Below are 24,656 nucleotides of genomic sequence, written 5' to 3' on the forward strand. Positions count from 1 at the left end.
CGCCATCGTAAAACGCAGAAAAAAAACACCTCGACTGCCGCCACCAACTGCAACTAGCTTTCGCCCCGTTCGAGCAAAAAAAAAACGAGTGGGAGGTGATGGAAATGTGAAGTGATTTCCTCCCGCTACACACTGCCTAGCGCTGACTGGATTTTCTCGCCAAGCATGGCTACCTAATTTTTACCCACAAAAGCATTCGAAACCACGCGACGTCTGCCGCTTTTCCATCCTCACTTATTCTGTGGTTATTTTTTTGTTGTTGTGTGATCTCTTTTGGCACATTCAATTCAGTAGCAGTGCAAGAGAGACAGATGGACGGTAGTGAAACACCACACCCACTATCATTACCATCGTCGGTTTTGTTGTTGTCGTCGTCATCATTATCATTAAATGGCAATCAGCGCCACTGAAGTCATCATTCTCGGCCCCGACCCGTGGCTCGGTTTCGACTGTTCATGTTTGTTTCTAGCGGCCGATGCGCATGAGCAAAATCTAATGATGATTTCGATTGATGACGTGAATTTATTCAAACCACACTGGGGGAAGCAGCAGTCAATGAGCGCTGGTGCGAATCCTTCCTCTTGCCTAACGAATGCAATGTTGCCACATTTCAAGTTACCCAACCCACCTCCCACTCAATGTTGAAAACTCCCCATTCGAAAAGCAGATTTTATCAAACTTCCAGCTACAAACAAAATGATTTTTCCCTCGCATGGTTCTCACCGAACTATCGAACGTCATTTGCTACTGACTTCACTCAAACAGCAATGTGTAACTACTGGAACCCGTAGATACTAAATCCGAGATCCAAACATTTTCATACACATGCGGATGTGACTCGATAGCAAAGCGGATACCTCGTCCTCCGTTGAACAATCGATACTCGTCGAAGCACGAAATGGACGAAAAAATCGTCTGCAGTCAGTAGATGGAATGGAGAATATTTTCCGGTGGTGGAAATGGTGGGAGAACGAAAACAAGCTTGAGGATTTTTTTACATAATTTCCGGAGCAATAAATATCGATTGACTTCAAGCGTGAAAGTTGATTTTTGCCGTGACGAGAGTTGTAAATTACTGCATGGTAGTAATTTCATGGCATCAAGTAAAATACTCACATCTATCGAAATTGTATACTCATCGTTTTGGTTGGACACTGACCTGGAATGATAAAAAAAGGTAAACATTAATGAGTGAACACATTTGTATTGAGTTGTTGAATTAAACGCAATATGTTGCAAATGTGCAAATTTGTATACTCGCGCTCAGTCTCGAAAAACGATTCTCGAAAACAACGATAAACGATAGACTTTTGACCCATTCGATTAGAATTCATAATTTTAGCAATGTTTTTTTTTGCTTGGTTAGATTCATTTCAGAAATGAAGATGTTTTGGCTGAAACAATGTTGAAATGAAAAACAGCACTCTGTAATTGAGCATTACATTCCTTTGTTGAATTTGACCTTTCTGTTACAACAGACTTCGACCGCTGACTCTTAGCATTCAGAATCATTTCATGACTGGTACTACGATCCTACTGACACTAAAAATCCTTCCAGGTCGGAGCTCGAACATACGTGTTTAAGCCGATAGCTTTCAGAAATATCCTCACGTAGAATTCGAAAGAAGATAAAATATTATGCAAACTTCAAACGCTGAATGTGTCGAAAATAACAATTTGTCGAGTGCTCGAAACCTGCAAGGAAACCCTGAGTGCGGAAAGAAATCAGTGGAAATTACAGGGTTTGCGTACGAGACACGACCGATGTATGTGGAGTGTATTGAAAATAAGCTATCCACATACATTTGTGTTGTACGCATGTATTTGTGATGGTTTCTTATGATCAGATCACAGCATGCTCTGCGTTTGGCTGTCAGCTTTCGTTTGTTTACTTGTTTGTGCGGTTGAAATTCTGCATTTTCAAAATGTCCCGTATTGAAAAGGAAATGAAAATTAAGTTTCTGGACACATGGCTAAGTGAGAAGGGTATTACTATGCGAAAATTGGCGAAGCGGTTTGGAGTTCATCATGTCAGTGTTAAAACCATCATTAATAAGTTTGGGGAACACTACCAGGAAGAGGCAGAAAACCCGGTTCTTCCAACTCGAAACTGGACCAGAAAGTGGTATTTCTAATCATGAAGAACAAATCAATGTCAATACGTGATTTGGCCAAAAAAGCAGGAACGAGAGTCAGAATGATCCAGCGAATCAAGATGCGAAAACACCTGAATACCTACAAGAAGCAGAAAATCTCGAAACATAGTGTAGAACAGAAGAAGCGAGCAGCAACAAGGGCCCGGAAATTGTATCCGCGTCATTTGCAGTGTCCGGATGCATGCGAAGTCAACCATTTTTTTACACAACCGGAACTATAAATGCAGAAATCTATCGATCTGAGTGTCTCCAGAAGAGATTGCTGCCTTTATATAAGAAGCATAGTACACCTCCCCTGTTTTGGCAGGATTTAGCGTCGGCTCACTATGCCAAAACCACTCTCAATTGGCTTGCGGAAAAGGGTATACATTTCGTTAAGAAAAACATCAATCCACAAAATTTCCCTCAGCTTCGACCCATCGAACGATACTGGGCAATCGTGAAGAGGACTGGTAAGGCAGCTGGGAACATGCAGGAGTTCAAAAAAATTTGGGCTCGAGCGTCCAAAGAGTGCGATGCAACACTTGTCCGGAACTTGATGAAGAGCGTTCGATCAAAAGTTCGAAAATTCGTGAAGGAATAACTTAAATTTCATCCGGTTTTCATTAGGCTCAAGTTTATTCTCGTATAATGAAGGATCAATTTTTAGTTCAAATATAATATCGTTTTTTATCATAATTCGAAATGTGTGGATAGCTTATTTTCGATACACTCCTTAATGACATTAAAAATGCAATTAAATAACTCACTAATCAATTTAAAAATAGGCAAATAATTGTGAAACACTATCTAGGCTTCTAAAGTTAATTTCAGGAAGTTAGAACCTTCAGTTACTAATACAAGGTGAGATGAAAAAACTGCAACAAAGTAAAACGCCATAATTTTTTCATTTTTTTTTTAAATTTTATTGAATGAAAGCAAAAAATGTCGGAAATAACATCAAATTTGAGAATCGGTTTAGATTTGTTCGAATTGGCCACCTTTGGCACGAACTATGGCCTTCAAACGGCCAATGAAACCATCACACGCTGCCCGAAAGTGGCTCTGCGGTATTTTGTCCCATTCTCGGCGAAGCGCTTGCTTGAGATGATCGACACTTTGGTATTTTTTAGTGCCAACCTTGCTTTCCAAAATACCCCAGGCACAATAGTCCAACGGATTGGCATCCGGAGATTTTGGTGGCCATTGTGCGGTGGAAATGAAGCGAGGAACCTCATTTCTTAACCATTCTTGGGTGGCGCGTGCTGAGTGCGATGGTGCTGAGTCCTGTTGGAATGTCCAAGGTCTGCGGCCGAAATGTTTGCGTGCCCAGGGCTTCAGAACTCCCTCCAAAATATTTTCGCGATAGATTTGCGCATTTATTTTGACCCCACGGTCGATGAATACGAGCGGCGAGCGACCATCGGCTGTTATGGCGGCCCACACCATCACCATGGCCGGCTTTTGAGTTCTGGTGGCCAACCGAAGTTGCAAATTTTCAGCTGACCTCTCTGGCAAGTAAACACGATCATTTTGTTTGTTTACAAACTGCTGGATAACGAATGGTTTCTCATCGGAGAAAACCAAATTCGGCAGTTCACCACTTTCGGCCAAGCGAAGCAACTCTTTAGCTTTTTCGAGTCTAACTTTTTTTTGCGCATCAGTAAGATCTTGCACTTTTTGGAACTTCAATGGCTTTAGTCCAAGCTCATTTTTCAATATTTGCCGAATGGCATATTGCGATATGTTCAGCTCACGAGCCATTTTTCGGCCACTGCGACGCGGATTTCGTTCAATTCGCTTCTTCACTTTTCGAACCATTTCTGCCGATGTTGCTGTTTTTTTTCGTCCACTTCCTTGACGTCGGGCTACGCTACCAGTATCACGGTAACGAGCGATGGTACGAGACACAAAAGATTTATTCACTTTTAAATGCTGGAGGGCTCTAACGATAGCCACTTGTGGTTTTCCAGCCAAATGCAAAGCAATCACACTATCACACTTGAATTCCATCACAAATAACTTTTTTTCTGAAAAATTCCCACCAAAATGCTTTTGTGCGCTTGTAAATAATATAATGAGCTGTCACTAGAATAAATCTGACAGCTGTGGGACGAGCGGTTTAGAAATGACAGCAGTCTGAAGTTGGTTGCAGTTTTTTCATCTCACCTTGTATATATCATCGTCAAGTGCATTCAAGAAGTATTTATAATAATATTCATAATAAAAGTTTTTTTTGCAAACCTTCGCTACTGACTTCACTCAATGTTTAGTTATTATGTATTATGTAGCATTTGGATCGTTGTAATCTGTTTTTGAAAAAGATGAGGAGGTTTTATACCTGTTGGAGGGAAATTTTAACAAAACTAGCTCCACTTGGCTATTCTCTGATCCACAATAAACAATAAATAATTTTGACTTCCGATTCAGAAATTACAGAGATGACAATCCCGAAAAGCTTTTAAGACTCAAAACTTAAAATTTATTCGTCATATAGCCATACGAATCGGTTTGGGTTATGCTAGTTCCTGAATACCGGATCTAGAAGTACCTTAAATTATCGTAAACTCTAAAGTGGAACTTACTTCGACATAACATGGAATGTTCAATCGATTGTCTCACTTTTAGATTCAAATTCGATCCGATTTGCAGTTTCGACATTACAGAGTAATGAATGATTGAAATTGCGCGTAAAACGACCGTCATTAAAATAATGTCATGAGAACTAAAACACCGAAGAATATTCATGCAAAAAACACATGCGGATTGATAAAAAAAGGTATCATCTCACTGCTAGGTGGATTAAGCACGTTTTTTCGGTAGTATTGTGAAACTGTGCAGTGATGCGTAGCACAACCGATTTTATTATGTTCTGATAATATCTGAACATATCTAACATAAATAACACTTCGAAAACAATTGTGGAATGTCTTGAAATCGATAATTTTTATATGAATCTTTACCCTCCTGTTGAGAGAAATTTTCGTGTTTAATTATTCAGTAGATTACTTTAACCCATAGTTTCTTTTTTTCCCAGAATTGAACTATTCATTTTTAAACTGCGTCAACGAAAAGATTATCTTTAACTTAGCATATTTGCTCATATCGTACATTTCGAATAACGAAAGCGTTTCGAAGTGTAGCGTGGCAACACTATCCGCCATTCATCGGTAGAAATACATTCCATATGTTTATTGAATGATTCACCTTGCCCGCAAAAAAAATTGGCATCGGTTGCGATGGATCGGGCGGACACGACGCTTATCCATAAGTAAACATCGATCGCCAAAGCAAGGCGTCAGTGTTTCGAAATTTCCTACAAGTATAAAAGTTTATCTTTCTCCGAAGCTGTCTCTCGCGCACCATGTCAAGTTGAAATACTTTTTACGATGTTTACCATCCGATGAACTTGTCGTTGCCGGTGAGGTCTTTCCGCGACATTTAATTCGTTGGGCTGTGTAATTTTTGATGTCTCTATCACACACACACAAACAGTTCCACATGTGGTCAGCTTTGGTGTTGAAGACGAATATTGTTGTTTGCTTAGCTCTTATCACTTTAGCAATTCGTACTTGTATTCATGTAGAGCTCATACACATTGGTGCACATTATCGAAAACTGAATGCATTTTTTATATACCAGTGACTGATTTGCACATTTTCTTATCGGTTTCGTATCTTTTCAACATCTTTTTTTTTCAAACGGACTCGAGGTTTTAGAACTAACCACGTTGAGAACGACGTTAGGTCACGATGATAACTGCGAGCTGATAAGATGTTAGACGATTCATGTATTAATATTCCTTCTTGATAATACTCTATTCCCGTATTCCACCCGAATTGCTCCGGAGAAATTCATTGATCAAAAGTAGCTTTATAACAATAATAATGAGATAAGATGTTTTGTCAATTTCGAGAACAGTGACAAATATCATGTTACAAATTTGCTAGTAACAAGTGAACAGCAGGTACGAGAAGGCATCGCAATTGTCAGGTGTGTTAGTCACAATGTAAGCAAACTGTAAACTTTTCATATCCAAACACAGTCGGTTCTTGTTGACAACCAAAGCTCATTCCACCCACGCATCAATTAACTGACGGGCTGCCGTTATCAGTGGTACCTAAACGACTGACTGACTATCCAGGGTCACCTTCGCGAGCCCAGCAGTCTACGGCGAATCATTTCAGCATTTCATTGCGGTACTCAATCATGAATACCTGGCCCAGAATGAAATTTCCAGTCCGCATGGCGATTGTCGAGGCCAAACCGACTAATCATTCTTTCCTGCCTGGATGCCTACGTGGTTGCGATTCCTTAGCCCAAGCTGCGCTGATGATGTAAGGTCTCCGATTTACCTTCCTATCGCCCTACGGTATCAGATAACTGCGCCAGCCACGGATGATCCCATCATTCCGAACGACACACGATGGAGTCATCGCGGTTATTACATCCATTAGTTTGATCGATTGACACATTTTCAGCTTCGCATAAATTTCCAATCAATTATCGATTTTAACATTTCATACTTCTACAGTTCTATCAGGAAGATAATAGACTAATCGGTTGGCCATCTTTGTATCCGAGGTGGATAGACCTGTCTTGTTTTTTTTTGTGTGTTTTTTGAATTCAACTTACGACATTCCACGCAAAGCTTGCCACACACATGGTGGAGTAGAGCGGGGGAAAGGGACATTAGCCTCCCAAAAAAATTGATGAGAACTTTTCTTCTCAAAATTATGAGAGCTGCTGTCGTATCGATGACTTTCTTTTTCTTTCAAAGCTAGTAAGAAAACCATTTTAAGGAAATAATTATATTCATGGAAATATATTGTTGATGTTTCAACATCGTCGCTTACGGAAATAAATGTGTTTATCCGGATAGTCATTTGTTTGACGGCAAACGGTTTTCTTCCGATCCGAACGAATGACTATCCAAACAGACACCTCGTCTGACCAACCGCTTACACTTTTGCACAACTATTTTAGTGTGGCTTTAGAGTTTGATTAGAAAGCATCTGATTGATGGAATTCATGCATAATGCAGTATGCGATAAGTAAACGTAAATGCTGGCTAAATGCATGCTGGATTGGATGTGACAAAAATTTGAAGTCAACTGTTCAACTTAAAGAATAATCCGCTTGGAATTTTACGTTAATTGTTCATTCAACAACGTATGTTCGATTATCGGACCAGAATGGATTCTTAGTGTCAGTAGAATCGTAGCACCGGTTATGTAATGCACAGTGGAAAAAATGGATCGAAAACGCGACGATTTTTTGGAAGCATGATACAGCTGACAACAAAGCATTTTTTTTGTGTAAAATGGTCAGTAATTGCTAAAAAAGACCATATGGTTCTGAAAGATTGCGCTTGTAAATAAGTTCTTAACGTTACTTTTGGGGTCCTGAGAATGGCCGTTAGTGGCTTTGGAGTCTTGGACAGGGCTATTTGGTCTAGAAGAAATCATTACATAAATATAATCGTCGTATATTCGCTCATATATTTCAATATTCCACACATCTCAATAGATGAGTGAAAAAAAAACTAGCAAAATGCTGTACGAAAATCATTTCCGGCTTCCAGAAGGGCCAAATTGTGGAATTCTCTACGATATTCAACACTTTTGCGAACATTTTTCTCGAACGCAAAGCAGCCAAATGCTAGCTTTATTTGTGCTCGTTTAGTGCAAATATCGCACAGCTAAAAGTGCACAAAGCGATTCAAATTATTCTAGATTTACCCTAAACTGATGATTCTTACTTTCGATTTGCAAAGAAGTAATCTTAATAGTTCTTTAGATAACATTTAGAGCCATTAGAACGGCTGATTTTGTATAATGTTCTCATTAGTTTTTTTCCTCCAATACAAACGACCATCAGCTGGATAACGCAATCGCTCTTGTTTGAAGTGAAACCCACACTTCGAACTTCCAACAGCAAATATGTTCACAGAAGATCTAGTTGTTTTGGCTTTCTCATATAGAAAGGCTATGCCATCACTGTGAAAACCGACTTTTGAACCGAGGCCCAGAGGGCCGAATGTCATATACCATTCGACACAGCTCGACGAACTGAGCAAATTAAATGTGTGTGTGTGTTCGTCCGTCCGTGTGTGTATGTGTGTATGTATGTAACAAAAATATGCACTCATTTTTCTCAGAGGCAGGACTTGCAAATTGAAGCAACGAATATTAACAAAAGAGTTTCACCCTCTGTGTTATTCACACACATTCGTATGTTAGGTAGAATTCACAACGCAGCCCTAGCAAAGAGAGCTGCTTCGTTCGGTCATTAGTTCATGAAGATGTCAGCCAGATGATGGGTATCCTTCATGAGGCTAGCATTTGATGAACGGTTCTCATATTGAAGATGCCTATGAGAAAACTAGTTTCATAACTTTTAGTTCAAATGAACATTAATTGAAAAAACATAGCCTTTTGTGTTTCTAGAATATATACACTGTGTAAACTGCCATACAATTTTTGACATGTGATCAAATTTAGTCTTGGAGTAAAAGCGTTATGTTCAAAAATGATTCCTGTAAACCTACACTGAAAAAACACAGTAAAAATTGCTGTATGACCTTGCTTCGCCTCTTGTACCACGCCGTGAAGCAACCTTCTTCATTCTCGTACAGTGCTAACGAGAGTGAACCCTTCATTTCATTGCATTGCCATGAATTGCTTAGTTTATGTGTTTACTGAGACTGAGATTCAGGCAATTTACCAAGCAAGGGAACTGGTCTGCTCAGTAGCATATACTCTCCCGCATCCAGTTTCTCTCTAATATAGGTCTCTCATTCAGTTATGTCAAGCAAAGTGTTTACAGCGGGTGTTTTTTTGTTGCTTCGTTCGTTTGAGGATTCACAATACAAGCACTGCTCAGAGGTGGCTGAACCGACTTTCACAAACTAAGATTCAAGTGAAAGGTCTCATGATCCCATAGCCTGCTATTGAATTACATCCCGATCCGACTTCCGGTTCCGGAGATATAGGATGATATGACATGTACCAAACAAAATTGAAAAAATATGCTACCACTTTTTTTAGAGGTTGCTGAATTGATTTTAACAAACTTTGTGGCAGATGAAAGGTGTTATAGTCCCATTACCTGTTATTAAATTTCATCTATATTCGACATCCAGATCCGGAGTTAAAGGGTAATATGTGAAGATAAAAGCAGAAATGTGCACTAAATTTTCTCAGAGTTTGCTTAACTGATGTTCAAGTGTTAAAAGTCTTCAAAAACATCTCGAAATTCATCTCGATCTGACTACCGGTTTTGGAAATGCAGCACGATAAGGGGAAAATTTTCCATTGCATGAGAATTTGTTCACAGATGATAACGAAAAACGTACTTAATGCACCTAGCAGTGAGATGATACCTTTTTTATCAATCCGCATGTGTTTTTTGCATGAATATTCTTCGGTGTTTTAGTTTCCATGACATTAGTTTCCCTGACATTATTTGAATGACCTGCCACGGCGAAGAAAAACTTATGTATATTGCCTATGAAATAAACGTATTTATGGAAAAAAAATATTTGAATGACCGTCGTTTTAAGCGGCAATTTGAGATTTTAATAACTCATTACCCTGTAATGACGAAGCTGCAAATCGAATCTGAACGTGTTACAATGGATTGAACATTCCATAAGATGTCGAAGTAAGTTCCACTTTAGAGTTTACGGTTATTGACGGTACTTCCAGAGCCGGTATTCAGGAACCAGTATAACCCAAAACGATTCGTTTGGCAAAAAAAATATGACAAATAAATTGCAATAGTTTTAAGCCCAATTTTGAAGCTTGTTGAATTTGTTTTCTTCTATATCGGTTTGAATTTTGAAAACTCTTTAATTCCAGAATCGGACAAAATTTATTAATTTTGCATGGGACCATAAATGCTTAAATTTTAATTTTTGTTTTCGAAATTAGAATTGGCCTTTTTTAACAAAACGAGTGTGCTTCGAGAAACGATTCGTACTGGAACCGAAATTCGAAAATCGGTGTAGCCGAAGTCAGTTAAATGCACCTGAGGAGCTGTATAGTTTCGAAAATCAGTGTAGACATCTTTGAGAAATCGTAGTGTGAATTATATTTGTGGGTACCTTTCGAATCGAAAACTGAATACCGCTGAAACTGAAATAAGTTTAATTGGTTATCGACTATCCAAATTTGCAAACCCGATAAACCTGATTAATTTATGTGAAATGGACACTTTTATACTAATCTGACTTAAAAACAAGATGTTTTATGGAATCTTAAGACCTTTCATTTGAATCTTAGATGGTTCTTAGATTTCATTTGAATCTTAGATCGAAAAAGAAAAGAAAGAGAAAAAAGAGTTACTTTATTTTAATTTCGTTTCACATATCATCCTGTAGTTCCGGGTCCAGAAGTCGGATCCAAACATAATTTAGGAACTGTGTTTGGGAGCATACGACTTTTTATATGAATCTGAGTTTGTAAAAATCGGTTGAGTCGTCTCCGAGAAAATTGAATGAAATTGTTTTTCACTCGAGCATGATTTTACTTATCTCGACGAACTGATTCGAATGGTATATGGGTGTTATGTTCTTCCTGCATTTATTGCTGTAAGTAGTTTAAGTCAATATAATGATGAAATTGCTATCTACTCGAAAATGCTGCTATTATCTGGTTTACATATGTCATTTTAGAACGATAATGTTGCCAAAAACGAACCGTGCTAAAATTAGTCTGAGACAAAATGTCATGAAAATGATGCTGTACACTGTCTTTTTGGTACTTAAAAACAATTATATACAAATACAACAGATTGTGTTTCACGTAACATACCTCCCAAGCATTTATTTATCATACAGAGCTCAAAACTCGTACTACTGCATAAGGCGAAAAGTCGCTTACACAAAAATATCGATTTCTCCGTTAAAAATGGACGGATTTTAGCAATCTATGGCTTTTTGGATAGCTTATTTTGTGTGAAATATAAGCCTAAAAACATATTCTGCTTTTAAGGTCAATTGTGACAGATTTTTTCAAAAAACTGAAAATTTTACATAAAACTTCGTATAACTCAAAAAGTAAACATCCGATCTCAAAATCATTCAATAGCGTTCAGGCTGACGGGCAGACCTTTTATTTGCGACTATTTTGATCAAAATAAAACTACCAATAAGTTTTACCGAAACTTAAGGACGATTTACAAAAAGATATCATGAAATAGAGGAATTGGGGTAAAATAGTCACCAGAACGTTTCGTGCCGCCTGTGTAGGTTCTTCCATTCGATTCTTCAGTCTTTTTTACATAATATAAGATAGTTTTTGTATGCTTTCACCGTGGTTTGCTTAAGACTTAAGGGTGATTTAGATGAAAATATCACATATTGAAGGAATTGGTGTATAATAGCCACCAAAACGTTGCGTGCGGCCAGTATAAGTTCTGGCATTCGATTTTCCAGACTTTTTTTTACATAAGATAAGTTAGATTTAGTAAACTTCCAATAAGTTTTACCGAGATTTAAGGACGCTTTACAATAAGATATCATGAAATGGAAGAATTGGGGTAAAATAGCCAAAACGTTTCGTGCGGCCAGTGTACTCTCTTCCATTCGATTCTCCAGACATATTTACATAAAATCAAGCTATTTTAATAGACCACACTCGATTTCTTGTCAAGTTACAGGACAAATACTACAGAAAACCCTAAAACTGCTGGGCATTTGGGGTAAACCGAGCAGGATGGCGATTCGTGCGCCCATTGAAACCCATTCCATTGAATTTCTTGATTTTTTTTTACATAAGAAACACTTTGTTGCCTTTTTCCATGGTTCCCGATTTCTTTGCGGGTTTCCTGGTTTTTTCTTCCCACTGTGCAACGTTTGCACAGTTGGATTGGGATTTTCCTCAATAATGACTACCACTTTCTTGTCCATTTGTCGGGAGCATACTTTCCGATTTGTTCCATTCATAATTAGGTACGAAACACATCGAAATTTCTGGTAAGTGAAAGTAAACTACTGTTTTTGTCGCTTCTCATGACATGTGAGAAAGACCCCAGCGGATCAATTGTAGCTCCAATGAAACGGTGGTATCGACAGAAAAGTCGCAACGTAACATTTTTTTCCTGTTAATACTTCTTCCCTTGATGCTGGCCGAGGTACCTATAAACGGTCCTGCAACTCGAGAAACACTGGTCTAGACTCTTAGAAGTTAAAGCAGTCATGCACCCGTGCCTTTTTCGGGCATAAGCGGTAGCAGTAGGTACAGAGAGTACGACTCCACGACGCGCCAATGCGAGGGCGTCCCAATCCGCCCGCTACGAGATGTCACCCCGCACAGTCAAGATTTGATGTAATTGTGTCAAATTGCACACTGCATCTAGACGACACTAGTGACTATGTCTTTGATTAATTATTTGTTCTTCTTGAGCCTTCGGCATCAGCCCCACGCTCGATGTGATGCCTTGCAAAAGTACGAGAAATAGAAACAGAAATAGAAATAGAAATGAATGCCGACCGTAAATTGAATTTCGAAACAAAATGTGATTGGAATCTTCGGGTAGACGCGTAGTTCTGCCCGACAGCATGGCTATGCTGAGGAAGTTCTGGTTCCCACGTTTTCCACCACTGACTTGATGTCGAATACAGTTTCTGTTCTGCAGGGGAGGAAACGCAAAGTTAGAACGTCTCGCGGTTATTAATCATTGGGTAATTGTGCAATGTGTTCCTGATATGGGCAAGGGTTATGCTGAAACCGGAAGTTTCCGCTTTCTGTTCATTCAAGTGTGACACCCTTTCGGGACTTGCAACACTCTGCTGCTCAACAGGTTAAACCAAGGGTGCAATTTGATTTATGCCAACGAAGGTTTGGGGAAAAGCGTAAAAAGGTTAATCACACGGAAAAATGAGTCTATGAAGAATACTGTGCACTTCCGGTTTGTTCATTCATGTGAGGAAATTTTCAAAACTACTGAAGTTTTTTAATATGCATTGATTGGTGGGAAAATAAAATGTGCTCCCAAATGCAGCTCTCGCATCAATCCAACGGAGGCATAAGTTGATGAGTTGGAAAATGCTTTGCCGGTCGTGGGTAGAAATTAATGTGTTAATTTATTTCCATCAGGCTCGTAAACAATGAAAACATCGACACTTTTGATGATGGCGAAAAAAGCACACACTGCCATTAGTGGAAGATTTCATAAATTTTCGCCCTCGTACAGACACACACGCACACGCGGCTTGAAACTGACAAGTATCACTTATAACTGAATTTAGGTGTTTCTGGTTTGGTTGCAAGTTTCGCTTGCTGCATGTGCACTCCGTACCTACTAATTTTTGCGCACTTTGATACACAAATCCTCACGGCTAGCTCAAAGATCCCGCTCGTGGGTTGGTTGAGCCGTGCCGGATGAGTGATTACCGCTCCGGGCTCCATTTTGTCTGTGAGTGATGACTCAACGACTGCAGCGACTAACACGTGGTGCGCTTGCAATTGCGTTTGGTTTGAATACGTTGTTACCCAGCATCGTATCCATAACCAGGGCCGTGTCAATCTCGTTAGATGAATTTAACAATGCTCTTTTATTAGTATGTATGTATTTCCAGCTCAACCCAGTCACAAACGCCGGAAGGCATCTCGTGTCACATCCTACTAACTCAAGCTTGGATGGTTCCGGAGTAAGGTGTTGGTTCCTTAGATAGTTATACCGGCATTCGAGTTTTGATACGAGCGAATGCTAGACCAATCCATGTTTGGTAATATTTCTGTATGCGAATAATACCGTTTTTCTTTCATCCACACCAAAAATAAAACAAGGAAACTGGTTAAAATGCAAATACTTTCGAGAAATAATCGATTTGACTACAAATGAATTTTACATTGATAAGAGTGCTTCTAGTATAATATATAATTAAAGTTTATAAAAAGTTGAAACGGGGGCTTTTATAGTTCCTTTTTGAACTTCATATTTCATAATTGGAAAAATTCTGTCGTTTGACCCTGATAAAAACTACAAACGAATAATTAGTGAACACACGAACTGCTTAATAACATGTTATCAAGCAACGACAAATGCAGTCATTAGAATTAATAGTTAATCTTACAGACACAGGACAAAAGCCGCAATTGTTTTAAATTATCTATTCAGAATAAAGAGGGATTGATCCAACTATCAGTAAGATAATATTTTCTTAAAACTCTGCATGTGGGTTTCGACTTTTTAGTAGGTACCAATATTGAAAATCTGAGTTTTATAATCAGCTGTTAATTTTACATTAAACTTGAGCTTTGAAATTTGAGCACTTGAATTGGATTACCGATCTCAGCTGTGCAAATCTCGGTTCGTGTCCCAAGTAACAATTTTTGTTACGCTAGCTTATTCGTGACTAGTTTGCAACCAGAAATTTAAGTGTTGTTACTAACATTTAACCATTTGTGTGACTTAAAAAGCGCAGCTTCTACCAGTTGCTAAGTCGGCTAAAAATAAGTTGTCGTTATGTTGTAATGCCATACTGAAATAAGTTATCTTTCCATAACTTGAAAATAACTTGTTCCCAAGTAAACTAATTGAAACTTACTCTCCATCGACATTATAAACATTGAATGAATCCAGAATAGTTTTCTATCAGCAATAAAAAGGCAGTGGAGTACTTGAAATCACAAACTCGATACAAGGCACAATTTTTACAACGACTTTAAAACTGTTAATGAAGATATAAAAAATAAACAACGAAATAACTCCATCTCTTATTTTATGTTCATGTATCACGAGAGTTATAATATCATTATTATTATCATTGATCATATTATTATCATATTATAATTGATAGTGCATAGAAAAAAAATTATTCTGCTTTCATTATTTTCATCAGAACGATTTACATACACGCTCACGTATTTATAATGATTCTGCAACGAAGAAAACCCTCTTTTTAACTAATAGCTAAAAGCATAGCTGTGATCAAAGATATGTTAGAATCAAGTAACGATAACTTCCAAATGACAGTTAGTTCAATGATTATGTTATGAAGAAACTTTTCTGTCACCTTGTTTTAACCAGTATAACATAAAAAACATATTCATGCTCTCGTTGCTACATAGTTTAGACCAAGTCGTATCAGAACTAGTTGCGGGTTGCTACTTGAGGTTTTACCTTTTTTTATAAATATAAAAAACAGTTATAGAATTCGCTCAAACATTGGAAAAAATTTCCGAGGGCCGAGTGTCTTATACCAATCGATTCAGCTCGACGAACTGAGCAAATGTCCGTGTGTGTGTGTGTGTGTGTGTGTGTGTGTGTGTGTGTGTGTGTGTGTGTGTGTGTGTGTGTGTGTGTGTGTGTGTGTGTGTGTGTGTGTGTGTGTGTGTGCATGTGTGTGTGTGTGAGTGTGAACGCTATTGAATGGGTTTGAGATCGGATTTTTACTTTTTGAGTTATACGAAGGTTCATGTCACAATTAAACAGAATATTATTTCAGTAGTAGAGGAAACAATGTGAAACACGATTTTTTATACTGATACAAACAATATTTTCTAAGTACCAAAAAGACTGTGTACCTTTTTCATAACATTTGGCCTCGGAGGTGATGGCAGCATTTTCGAGTTGAAAGCAATTCCATAATTAAAGACTGTCCCAGAAAGTATGGACGCAAGCAAAAATCGCTGCCATTTCGCAATTGTTCAGAATTTGTCAATTTTTATGGCTGCGTCCTGTTGTTTACACTCTTCTCTAGGCACTTGTGCATTTGTTTATTCGTGTTCATTAGTTTGTTTCGAAATGCGTGGACTTTCAGTAGAACAACGTCGAAAAATTGTGTACAAATGGTGCACAGAACGCGGATTGTCACTGAGAAAGATAGCAAAAATGGAAGGAGTGAGTGAAAAAGTCATGCAAAATGCAATCAGGAAGTTCGGTGAGCATAACCGAAAACGGGTCGAAAAAAAGGTCCTGCTAACCCTCAGTTGGATAAATGATACTGGAGGTGTTCGAGCAAAAGAAGGAGGTTTCAGTTCGGGATGTGGCCAACAAGTGGGCACTTCGAAGTCAAATGTTCTTCGTGCTAAAGAACGTTTGAATCTTCGAACCTATAAGAAGCAGAAACAACCAAAACGTAGTCCGAAACAAGAAGCATCGATCAGGCCGAGGGTTCGAAAGCTGTACAATACGATTCTTGCTGTAAATTTATTAAATTTATACGGTGCGAGAAGGGCAAGTGTTAAACTAGTCCGAGACATCGATTGAAGTCGAAAAATTTGGTAAGAAAGCTATGGTCTGGCAAGCAATTTGTAGCTGCGGTAAGATTTCTAAACCCTTTATCATCACTGCTTCAATGAACAGTGAAATATACATCAAGGAATGTTTACAAAAACGATTACCCATGATTCGAAGCCACAAGGATCCTGTTGTCTTCTGGCCAGATCTCGCTTCTTGCCACTACTCGAAATCAACGGTAGAATGGTATACTACCAAAAATTTCACTTTCGTCCCAAAGGACATCAATCCACTAAATTGCCCATAACTTCGACCGATTGAGGAATTTTGGGCATTAACGAAGGTACATCTTAGGAAACATGTCTCGGCAGCCGAAACCATTCGACAGATCGAAAAAGATTGGAAAAAAGTGTCAAAACTTATCGCCAAGAAGTCTGTACGGAATTTAATGAGGAACGTTCGCAAGAAGGTGCTTCTGGCCCCATACAAAGTTGGTGGCCAGGTAGTCTACAATGGCTAAGAAGCAAATGTTGGGAATAATATTCTGTTGTTGTAGTCTAATATTATCAGTTTATCGAATAAAATTTGAATATCTAACACTTGTGAATTATTTACAGCGAAAACAAAGTGCGTCCATACTTTCTGGGACAGTCTTTATATTGATTTAAACTACTTACAGCAATTTTCTCGTTGATGACTCAACCGTTTCCTACAAACTCAGATTTATATGAAAAGTCGTATGCCCCTAAACAAGGTTCCTGATTTACGTTTGTATCCGACTTCTGATTCACAGGATGGTTGTGTTAAACGAAATTAAAATAATGTACCTTATTTTTCTCGTAGATGGCTGAACCGATTTAAAATTCAAATAAAATCTAAGAACCATCTAAGATTCATAAGAAACGTCCTAAGATCCTATTAAACATCTTGGTTTTTAGTCAGATGCAACTTCCAGTTTAGGTGATTAGTATAAAAATATCAAGGTTGCCAATTTGGATAATCGATAATCAAATAAATTTACTTCAGTTTTAGCGGTATTCAGTTTTCGTTTCGGAAGATCCCCAAAATTATAACTTGTACTACGATTTCTCAAAGATGTCTACACTGATTTCCAAACATTTTGAAACAAATGTAAACTATACTATCTGACTTCGGCTACACCGATGTTCGAATTCCGAATCCAGTATCGAATCTTTTCTCAAACCTCAATCTTTTTCTGAAAAAAGACCAAATCGAATTTCAAAAACAAATTTATCCAATTTATGAATTTTATCCAATTCTGACTTCCGATTCTGGAATTACAGGATAATGAGTTTTTAAATAGAAGCTAACAATCCAAAAAAGCTTTAAAGTTGGACTCAAAACTATTGCAATTTATTCGTCATATTAATTAATGACCAAACGAATCGTTTCGGGTTATGTTGGTTCCTGAATACCGTAAATTCTAAAGTGGAACTTACTTCGACATCTCATGGAATATTCAATCGATTGTCTCACGTTCAGATTCAAATTCCATCCGATTTACAGTTCCGACATTACAGGGATTTTAATAAGTGATTAAAATCTCAAATTTCCTCTATTTTCAATTTCAGTATTTTCAATTTCAAAACCATTTTATATTTATATTGATTTATACTGCTTGCAACGATAATTGCTGGAAGAACACAACTTCTTACACCCTTCCGAAGAAGTTCGTCGAGATAAGCAAATTTGTGTGTGAAAAATAATTTCATTAATTTTAGATATAGCTTAACTGATTTCTACAAACTTAGACTCATAAGAACAGTCTCATTCTACCATATAAGGTCTCTGAATTTCATTTTAATCGGAATTCTGGTTCCAGAACTACATGATGATATATGTAATGCAAGTCAATTAAAATAATGTTACTTATTTTGCTAGTAGATGGCGAATCCGATTTCGTCCTCCTAATATTCAAATGAAAGGTCTTAAGGTGCCATGAAAACATATTGTTTTTCAATCAGATCTGACTTCCGGTTCAAGAGATAAATAGTGATAAATGTAAAAATTTTACTTACATTTATCGGGTTCACTGATTTTGAAAGTCGACGACCAAATAAACTTATTTCAGTTTTACCTGTATTCGGTTTTCGATCCCGGAAGATACCCAATAATTTTATGTGGAACGCACTACGATTTCTCTAAGATGGCTACACTAATTTTCCAAAATTTTGAATGTAATGAAATGATTAACAATCCATTAGGGGAATTTAACTGATTTCAGCTACACCGATTTCCATTTCCGAAAGTATCGGGAATAGAGAACCTAAAATAAGACCAAAACGAATTTAATAAACGAACATTCGAATTAAAATAAACTTCTGGTCCCATACAAAGTTGGTGGATTCCGGCTTCCAATTACATAAAATTACAGGGTGATGAGACAAATGTAAACTATACAGCTACTCAGGTGAATTTAACTGACTTAGGCTACACCGATGTTCGAATTCCGGTTCCGGTATCGAATCGTTTCTTAAGCCTCAATTGTTTTCTGAAAAAAGGCCAAATCGAATTTCAAAAACAAAAATTAAAATTAAAATAAGCGTATGGTCCCATACAAAATGCATGAATTTTATCCAATTCTGACTCCCGACTCTGGAATTACAGGATGATGAGTTTTTAAATAAAAACTAACAATCCAAAAAATCTTCAAAGCTGGGCTCAAAACTATTTCATACTAGTTTATGGACATATGAACTATTTATGGTTAAGCTGGTGTACCGTTTCTGGAAGTACCATAAATAATGACAAAATCTTTAACGATGGATTCACTTGTACATCTCATGGAATCGATTTGCCTTATCGATTGTCACAATAGTCTTTCAGTTCCAAAAATTTATTTGCAAAAAAACGACGGTTTTTTCAAATAATTTTCTGAAAACTAAACACAACCAAGAATATTCATCCCTCAACGGAAAAATTTTCAACACTAAGTTCCATGAACAATAGCGTACTTATTATTTAAAAGTGCAAATAACAGCCATCTTTCAAATATTTGCACCTACCCCACCTCACATAACCGCCCCTTGAATGACTCCTGCGCACGGGCCTGAAGATTTAAATTTCATTTGCTGCTGGTCTTACTTTTCAGTGCTTGAAATCAATACAAATAGAATTTGGTCTTGTAGGCCAAGTCTTAGGCTTTGTTAAATCGTATTTGTCCATTACGTACACTCTATTGATCACTACACTGTAATGTCTTTGTTTCTGTCATCTCGACCGTAAGGAATTTTCGACTGTGTCGGATGAGATGCGACCACGAACTGCCCAAAAGTTGGTGGTTCGACAGATAAAATTACGGGTATAAATAAGAGCAACATGTTTGATTCTGAAGGAAGCTATTTTGGCGAGGAACTGAGATCGAAACGCAAAATATCTTAACATGCGAGCATGGGTAGGGAATGCCGTATCTACACATAGCCGGAAAAGCAGTCATAACCACGCACAAAGCGATAAATCTGCTTACTGCCACAAAAAAACTTTTTTTACTTCACTGAATCAGCAGACTCACGAGTAGCAACCTTTAGAGTTACCTACCGAAAACATGTAGTAAATACTATAGTTTGTAGATTGTTCGAAAGTTTTTGTGTAGTAAAGTCTTTTCTTTTGACAGGAACATGATCCACATGTAACATTTACTACTGAAATTCAAGCTTGCTACATTTTATTCATACGGCCCATTGAGTTACTAGGGTAAGGGCTCCCTATTTCAACTCATTTGTAAGGACGTTGCCTTCAAACCCCGATTTAGACACTAAAATCACTGTAACTATATCATATTACTGCTTCATTCGCCTTGCTCCACGTTGAGAATTGATTCACATTTCTTGAAAATTTAACTAATATTCATAAAACAGCTAAAACACTTATGATGTGTTCACTACTCTGCTCCTAATTCCATCTCAATGGATTTTTATCCATACTATCGTTGATCTTTTATTCATCCTATAAATTAGCAATGGCGACAGCAATCAAAACAAAATATTCCACTATTACACTCTCAAGTTAAAAATGCCGGAATTCTTTCTAAAAACGGCCTAATGCAAGCTATGAGACAACACACAATATTCTTAGAATCAGTTTGAAATCATTTCAACGTCTAAAAATTTTTCGGTCGTTTCCGTAACCTTTCGTTTTGAATTTAAAACTTTACTGAAAAGTAAATTTGGTGAACTTTAAATAAAAACAAAACTGTGATTGTTACTATTTATTCATTAGCCCTTCTTAAAACAGTGTAGAGCCAGAGATGCCATTTAAACAGATTTATTTGTATTGTATAGATTTTTGCGTTCGCATACTGATTTAAATCAAAGTGCAGATTTTATACAGATTTCTTAAATTTAATACAGATTTGTACAGGTTCATAGAAAGTGTGAAGTAAAAAATTAGACATCATTTCATTAGTGGAAACAGATAGAGCAGATATCGACTTTCTATGCAACGGAATACATATTTTCTATGAAAATATCTGGCATCTCTGTGCACAGTCGATGAAACACACACACTTTACTGCGTTATGTTGACGTATAGCGGAATGAAACCAGTGCTACTAGATTTGCCACAATGGTTATTTCATTAACATTTTGAGAAAACTTGGCAACTTTGCGAAACCAAATGAGATGAAAACAAAGCGCAATCAAGTGAACTGAGTGAAAAACTTTCATCTCATATTTTTAAAGACTTTTATTGCTTGTCGGGTAGTTTTTGAAGTTTTAAATCGTTAATTAAACAAGTGGGAAGTGAACATTACTAATTATGAAGTCATCCAGCATTCAATGGTAGTCTAATTGTGCGAAAAAGTGATCATGTTTTGAGACGAATCGATTAGTAGATAATCAGAAACATGACGAACTGTAAATCTTGAGACGAAAATGTGTCCTAAATTGAAAAGTGAGTTTATTTTAAATGAAAAAAAAAAACGATAAACGAAGAACTTAAAACCATTTCTTTCAATAGGAAAGTGTAACAATAGCTTCTATAATCATTTCAAAACATTTCACAGTTTGGTTCAGGTAGGTTGTAAAATATTATTCATGTTCAAAGTAATGAGGTGAAGGGATGAGATGGAAATAGGAGCTCAGATGAAATAGGGAGCCGTTACCCTATTTCTTTTCTAATATATTCTAACTACTTTTATCTCCGCTATTGGTCGACCGTTAGTTCTGAGCTGAAACGATAGTCTTTATTTGCATTCTCTTCGACTTATACTTCACTGATATATCATTTCATCCACTAGGTAACAACATAGCCTCGTAAAATAAGCTGGATGAACATCGTTTGGCAGCTATAAGTGGTTTGCTCACATATTCAGTCTATATTATTTCATTCTATTCCACAATATTCCATATCATTCCAGAGTATTCCAAACCAATATAAACGTCAAAGATAGGGATGGGCAAAACCGTTCATTTGAAAGAACCGTTCAGAACTTGATAGTTCTACTAAAAGAACTAGTTCTGTTGAACTGCTCTTACGTTCTTCTGAAATTTAGTATGTTGTGTTGTAACGATGATCTTGGCGGAGTGCACACTGATATCATCATGCTTTCGGCTGATTTACCAATAAGAGTTGCTTAGGAAATGGAATTGATACAATTCCAACTCAAATTGAACATTTCAACATAATGATAGCCACCATTGTCGGTCCATCCCATCTCCATCGTTCACAAGGACGGATAAGGAAGAGAGGAAATGTTGATGCTTCACATACTTTCCGGAAGGACGACGACTCATCATTCTCTTCCATAGGTGTCGTGGGGTTGGAGATATGGATAGGTAAGGGGTCTAGGATTCGCTCTAAGCTAGCGATGGGGCCATGTATAAATTTTTGCCACCTATTATATATTCAAACTTCAAGTTCAAATATATAATAGTGAAAAATAATGAAACGATCTCATCGATATCCAACATGCTATATGGTAGTGCTTGTGTATAAGTATTGTACATTTTGTGCAATTTTGTATGTTACTCCGAAAACATATAAAAAATATAGAGAAAGGCAAAAAGTAGAAATTTGAAACGGCTTTAATTGCTTCGCGGAAATTTGTATTTGAATGGACGATGACAGTCACAGAATCTCAGGGTGAATACTTGCTTTACAACAGTTAGTATAAATTTGGAATTTCCCTTGAAAAAGGCCATTAAAAACGGCCGTTTGCCTAGTGATTTGTGACTGAGAAAGCTGTCAATATCGGTATGAAAACTCATCTTCCAGTCGTTACAACCATCATTAATAAAGAACTCTTGTACACTCATTGTTCTAGAAGAACTAGTTTTTTTTATTCGACCGTTCGCGAACTGATTGCCCATCTCTCTAGTCAAAGATGAACTTGATTTACCGTTCATCTGTTGGCATCGTGTGAAACCCAATTGGGATACGTTCATTTCACTTAATTTTCACTTCATACTGGTAATAAGGGCCGATAGTATGAAACTGAGACAAAAAAAGAGCTCAGTTAAGCCCTATCGGTCTCTCCTACCCCGAATGTTGTAGTGTAATGCAATCAACATCTTATTCATCTTATTCATTAAATTCAGTAATGAAGCTTAAAGTTTTTGTAATACCGTCAAGCCCAACAACCATGGGAGGGAGAGTAAAATTTAAAGAAAACATATCTAGATCTACATTATGGAGTGGAATATGAAACACTTATAATTCAGCTATCGGAAATTATTTGTATACAATATATTTATTAAGGCACACTCCTTTATCTCTAAGATGCCGAGGATATTTTCCAGTTTATTTTTCGCTATTTAGGACCTTTATCCAATAAAAAACCAAGATACAAGCCGACCACCAGCTGGAGGTAGAGTTTCCCACAGTTGCTATGAGTAACATATGACAATGTGACCCAAATGCAACAACCCAATGCGTTCGTTATCCTAGAGCTAAGGCTATTGTTGAATAAAAAAAACTAATTCGGTCGATTATGCCAATTTCACACTTCACATAAGTTCGTTTGTAATGTGACCAAAAAGGTTCAGTAACATTTGATTCCATGCCAAACGTTTGTAGCCGAACTTACCTGCATTACCCAAAAGCTTGTCGACGGCACAATCTGATCACCTATTGTATCCATAAAAGTCGAACCGCAGCCAGTATTTAAGTTCGCTTTCGCTAGGTGTCTTTATTTTCGAAAAACCGAAGAACAATGTAAATCCTTTTTCGAACACAATTGTTCTCACTACCTGCACTATTCACTTGGGAACACGGATACGTGTTCAACAGGCCCGATCAAATCCTCGTTTGTTTTCAGTTTGCTTTTCCTTGAATCTTCAACGTTTGGAACGATTATCGTACACTATTTTCATTATCATCCACTAGACTCCCACGTGCTCGCTATCTGACTCCATTCATCATTCGTGCGTTAAACTACACAATTCAAATTCGAGCCTTTGCTGTTTCTCCTTCTTTCCGAACGAACTTCTAAAAAGTATTATCATCAATCACCGGCTTGTTTCCCTGTTCAATGCACAATTTCGACGGTATCACACAATGGTTCCGATGCCGAATATCATGCTACTTCTCATCAGCATGCGCATACTCACTTTTTAAATCATGGTTTGAAAATTGCCGGAACAAAATCGATGAATCGATTCGCACCTCGTGCATGGAAGGCACATTACCCACTTCAACAGTCGTATGAAACTTGGCTCACTGCGCATCCAAATTGATTGCACTCGCGGGTTTAACCACGTTGAAACTAGAATCGCTGCCGAAAATGGTTCTTCCTTTCGAACGCTATCACCACCGTCTGTCACGGAACCGATCGCGAGCCTGGATGCGTAGGAGGATGCGAGTAACAACTCCCTCGTTGCAGCAGCAGTAGAGAAGCGCGCGAGACTTAAATGCGACTGCAATGCACAAACCTCATCGCAGGGGAAGAAAACTGTGCCAGCGAGTCTATGCTGAAAGCCTAGTTCAACGCGGAACTATCCGTACACTTATCCCACAGACACGTATTAACTCACCGATAGTCAACACGACACTGAGTCCCTGTTAGCCGCCGCACTCAGTCTGTAAGCCCGTGCCGAACGCGATGAACATCGATTCAGTAAAAGTGAACGTTCCGTCGGCGGCGACGGCGGCTAAAAGTGCGCTAACAAAAAGAGACCCCCTGAGCTTACCTGTTCAACGTGTACCGTTCGAGGTGTCTCTTTCTTTTGCGGCTTTCGTGGGTGAGCTCATTCCGTTTCGCTGTTCACGGCTGCATCATGGGCTGAAGTGAGACAGTTCTAGTTCCAACCGAAGTATCATTTATTATGTTCTGCTACCAGCCAACGCCGGGAATATCGCATTCGATGCTACGGT

General features: G+C 37.8%; 1 protein-coding gene across 2 annotated transcripts in view; it reads right to left on the reverse strand.

Annotated features, from left to right (window-relative positions):
- LOC131435157 (dendritic arbor reduction protein 1-like) overlaps positions 1-24,312 on the reverse strand; it is a 341,863-nt gene extending 317,551 nt beyond the window's left edge. For both annotated transcript variants that reach the window (XM_058602750.1, XM_058602749.1), the window contains exon 1: positions 23,371-24,312. In XM_058602750.1, coding sequence (XP_058458733.1) covers positions 23,371-23,424 — 54 coding nt within the window. In that variant the 5' untranslated portion in view covers positions 23,425-24,312. The remainder of the gene's footprint in view (positions 1-23,370) is intronic.
- Positions 24,313-24,656: the final 344 nt, after the last annotated feature.

Source organism: Malaya genurostris, chromosome 3 (genome assembly GCF_030247185.1).
Source record: "Malaya genurostris strain Urasoe2022 chromosome 3, Malgen_1.1, whole genome shotgun sequence".
In the NCBI taxonomy this organism is placed as follows: Eukaryota; Metazoa; Arthropoda; class Insecta; order Diptera; family Culicidae; genus Malaya; species Malaya genurostris.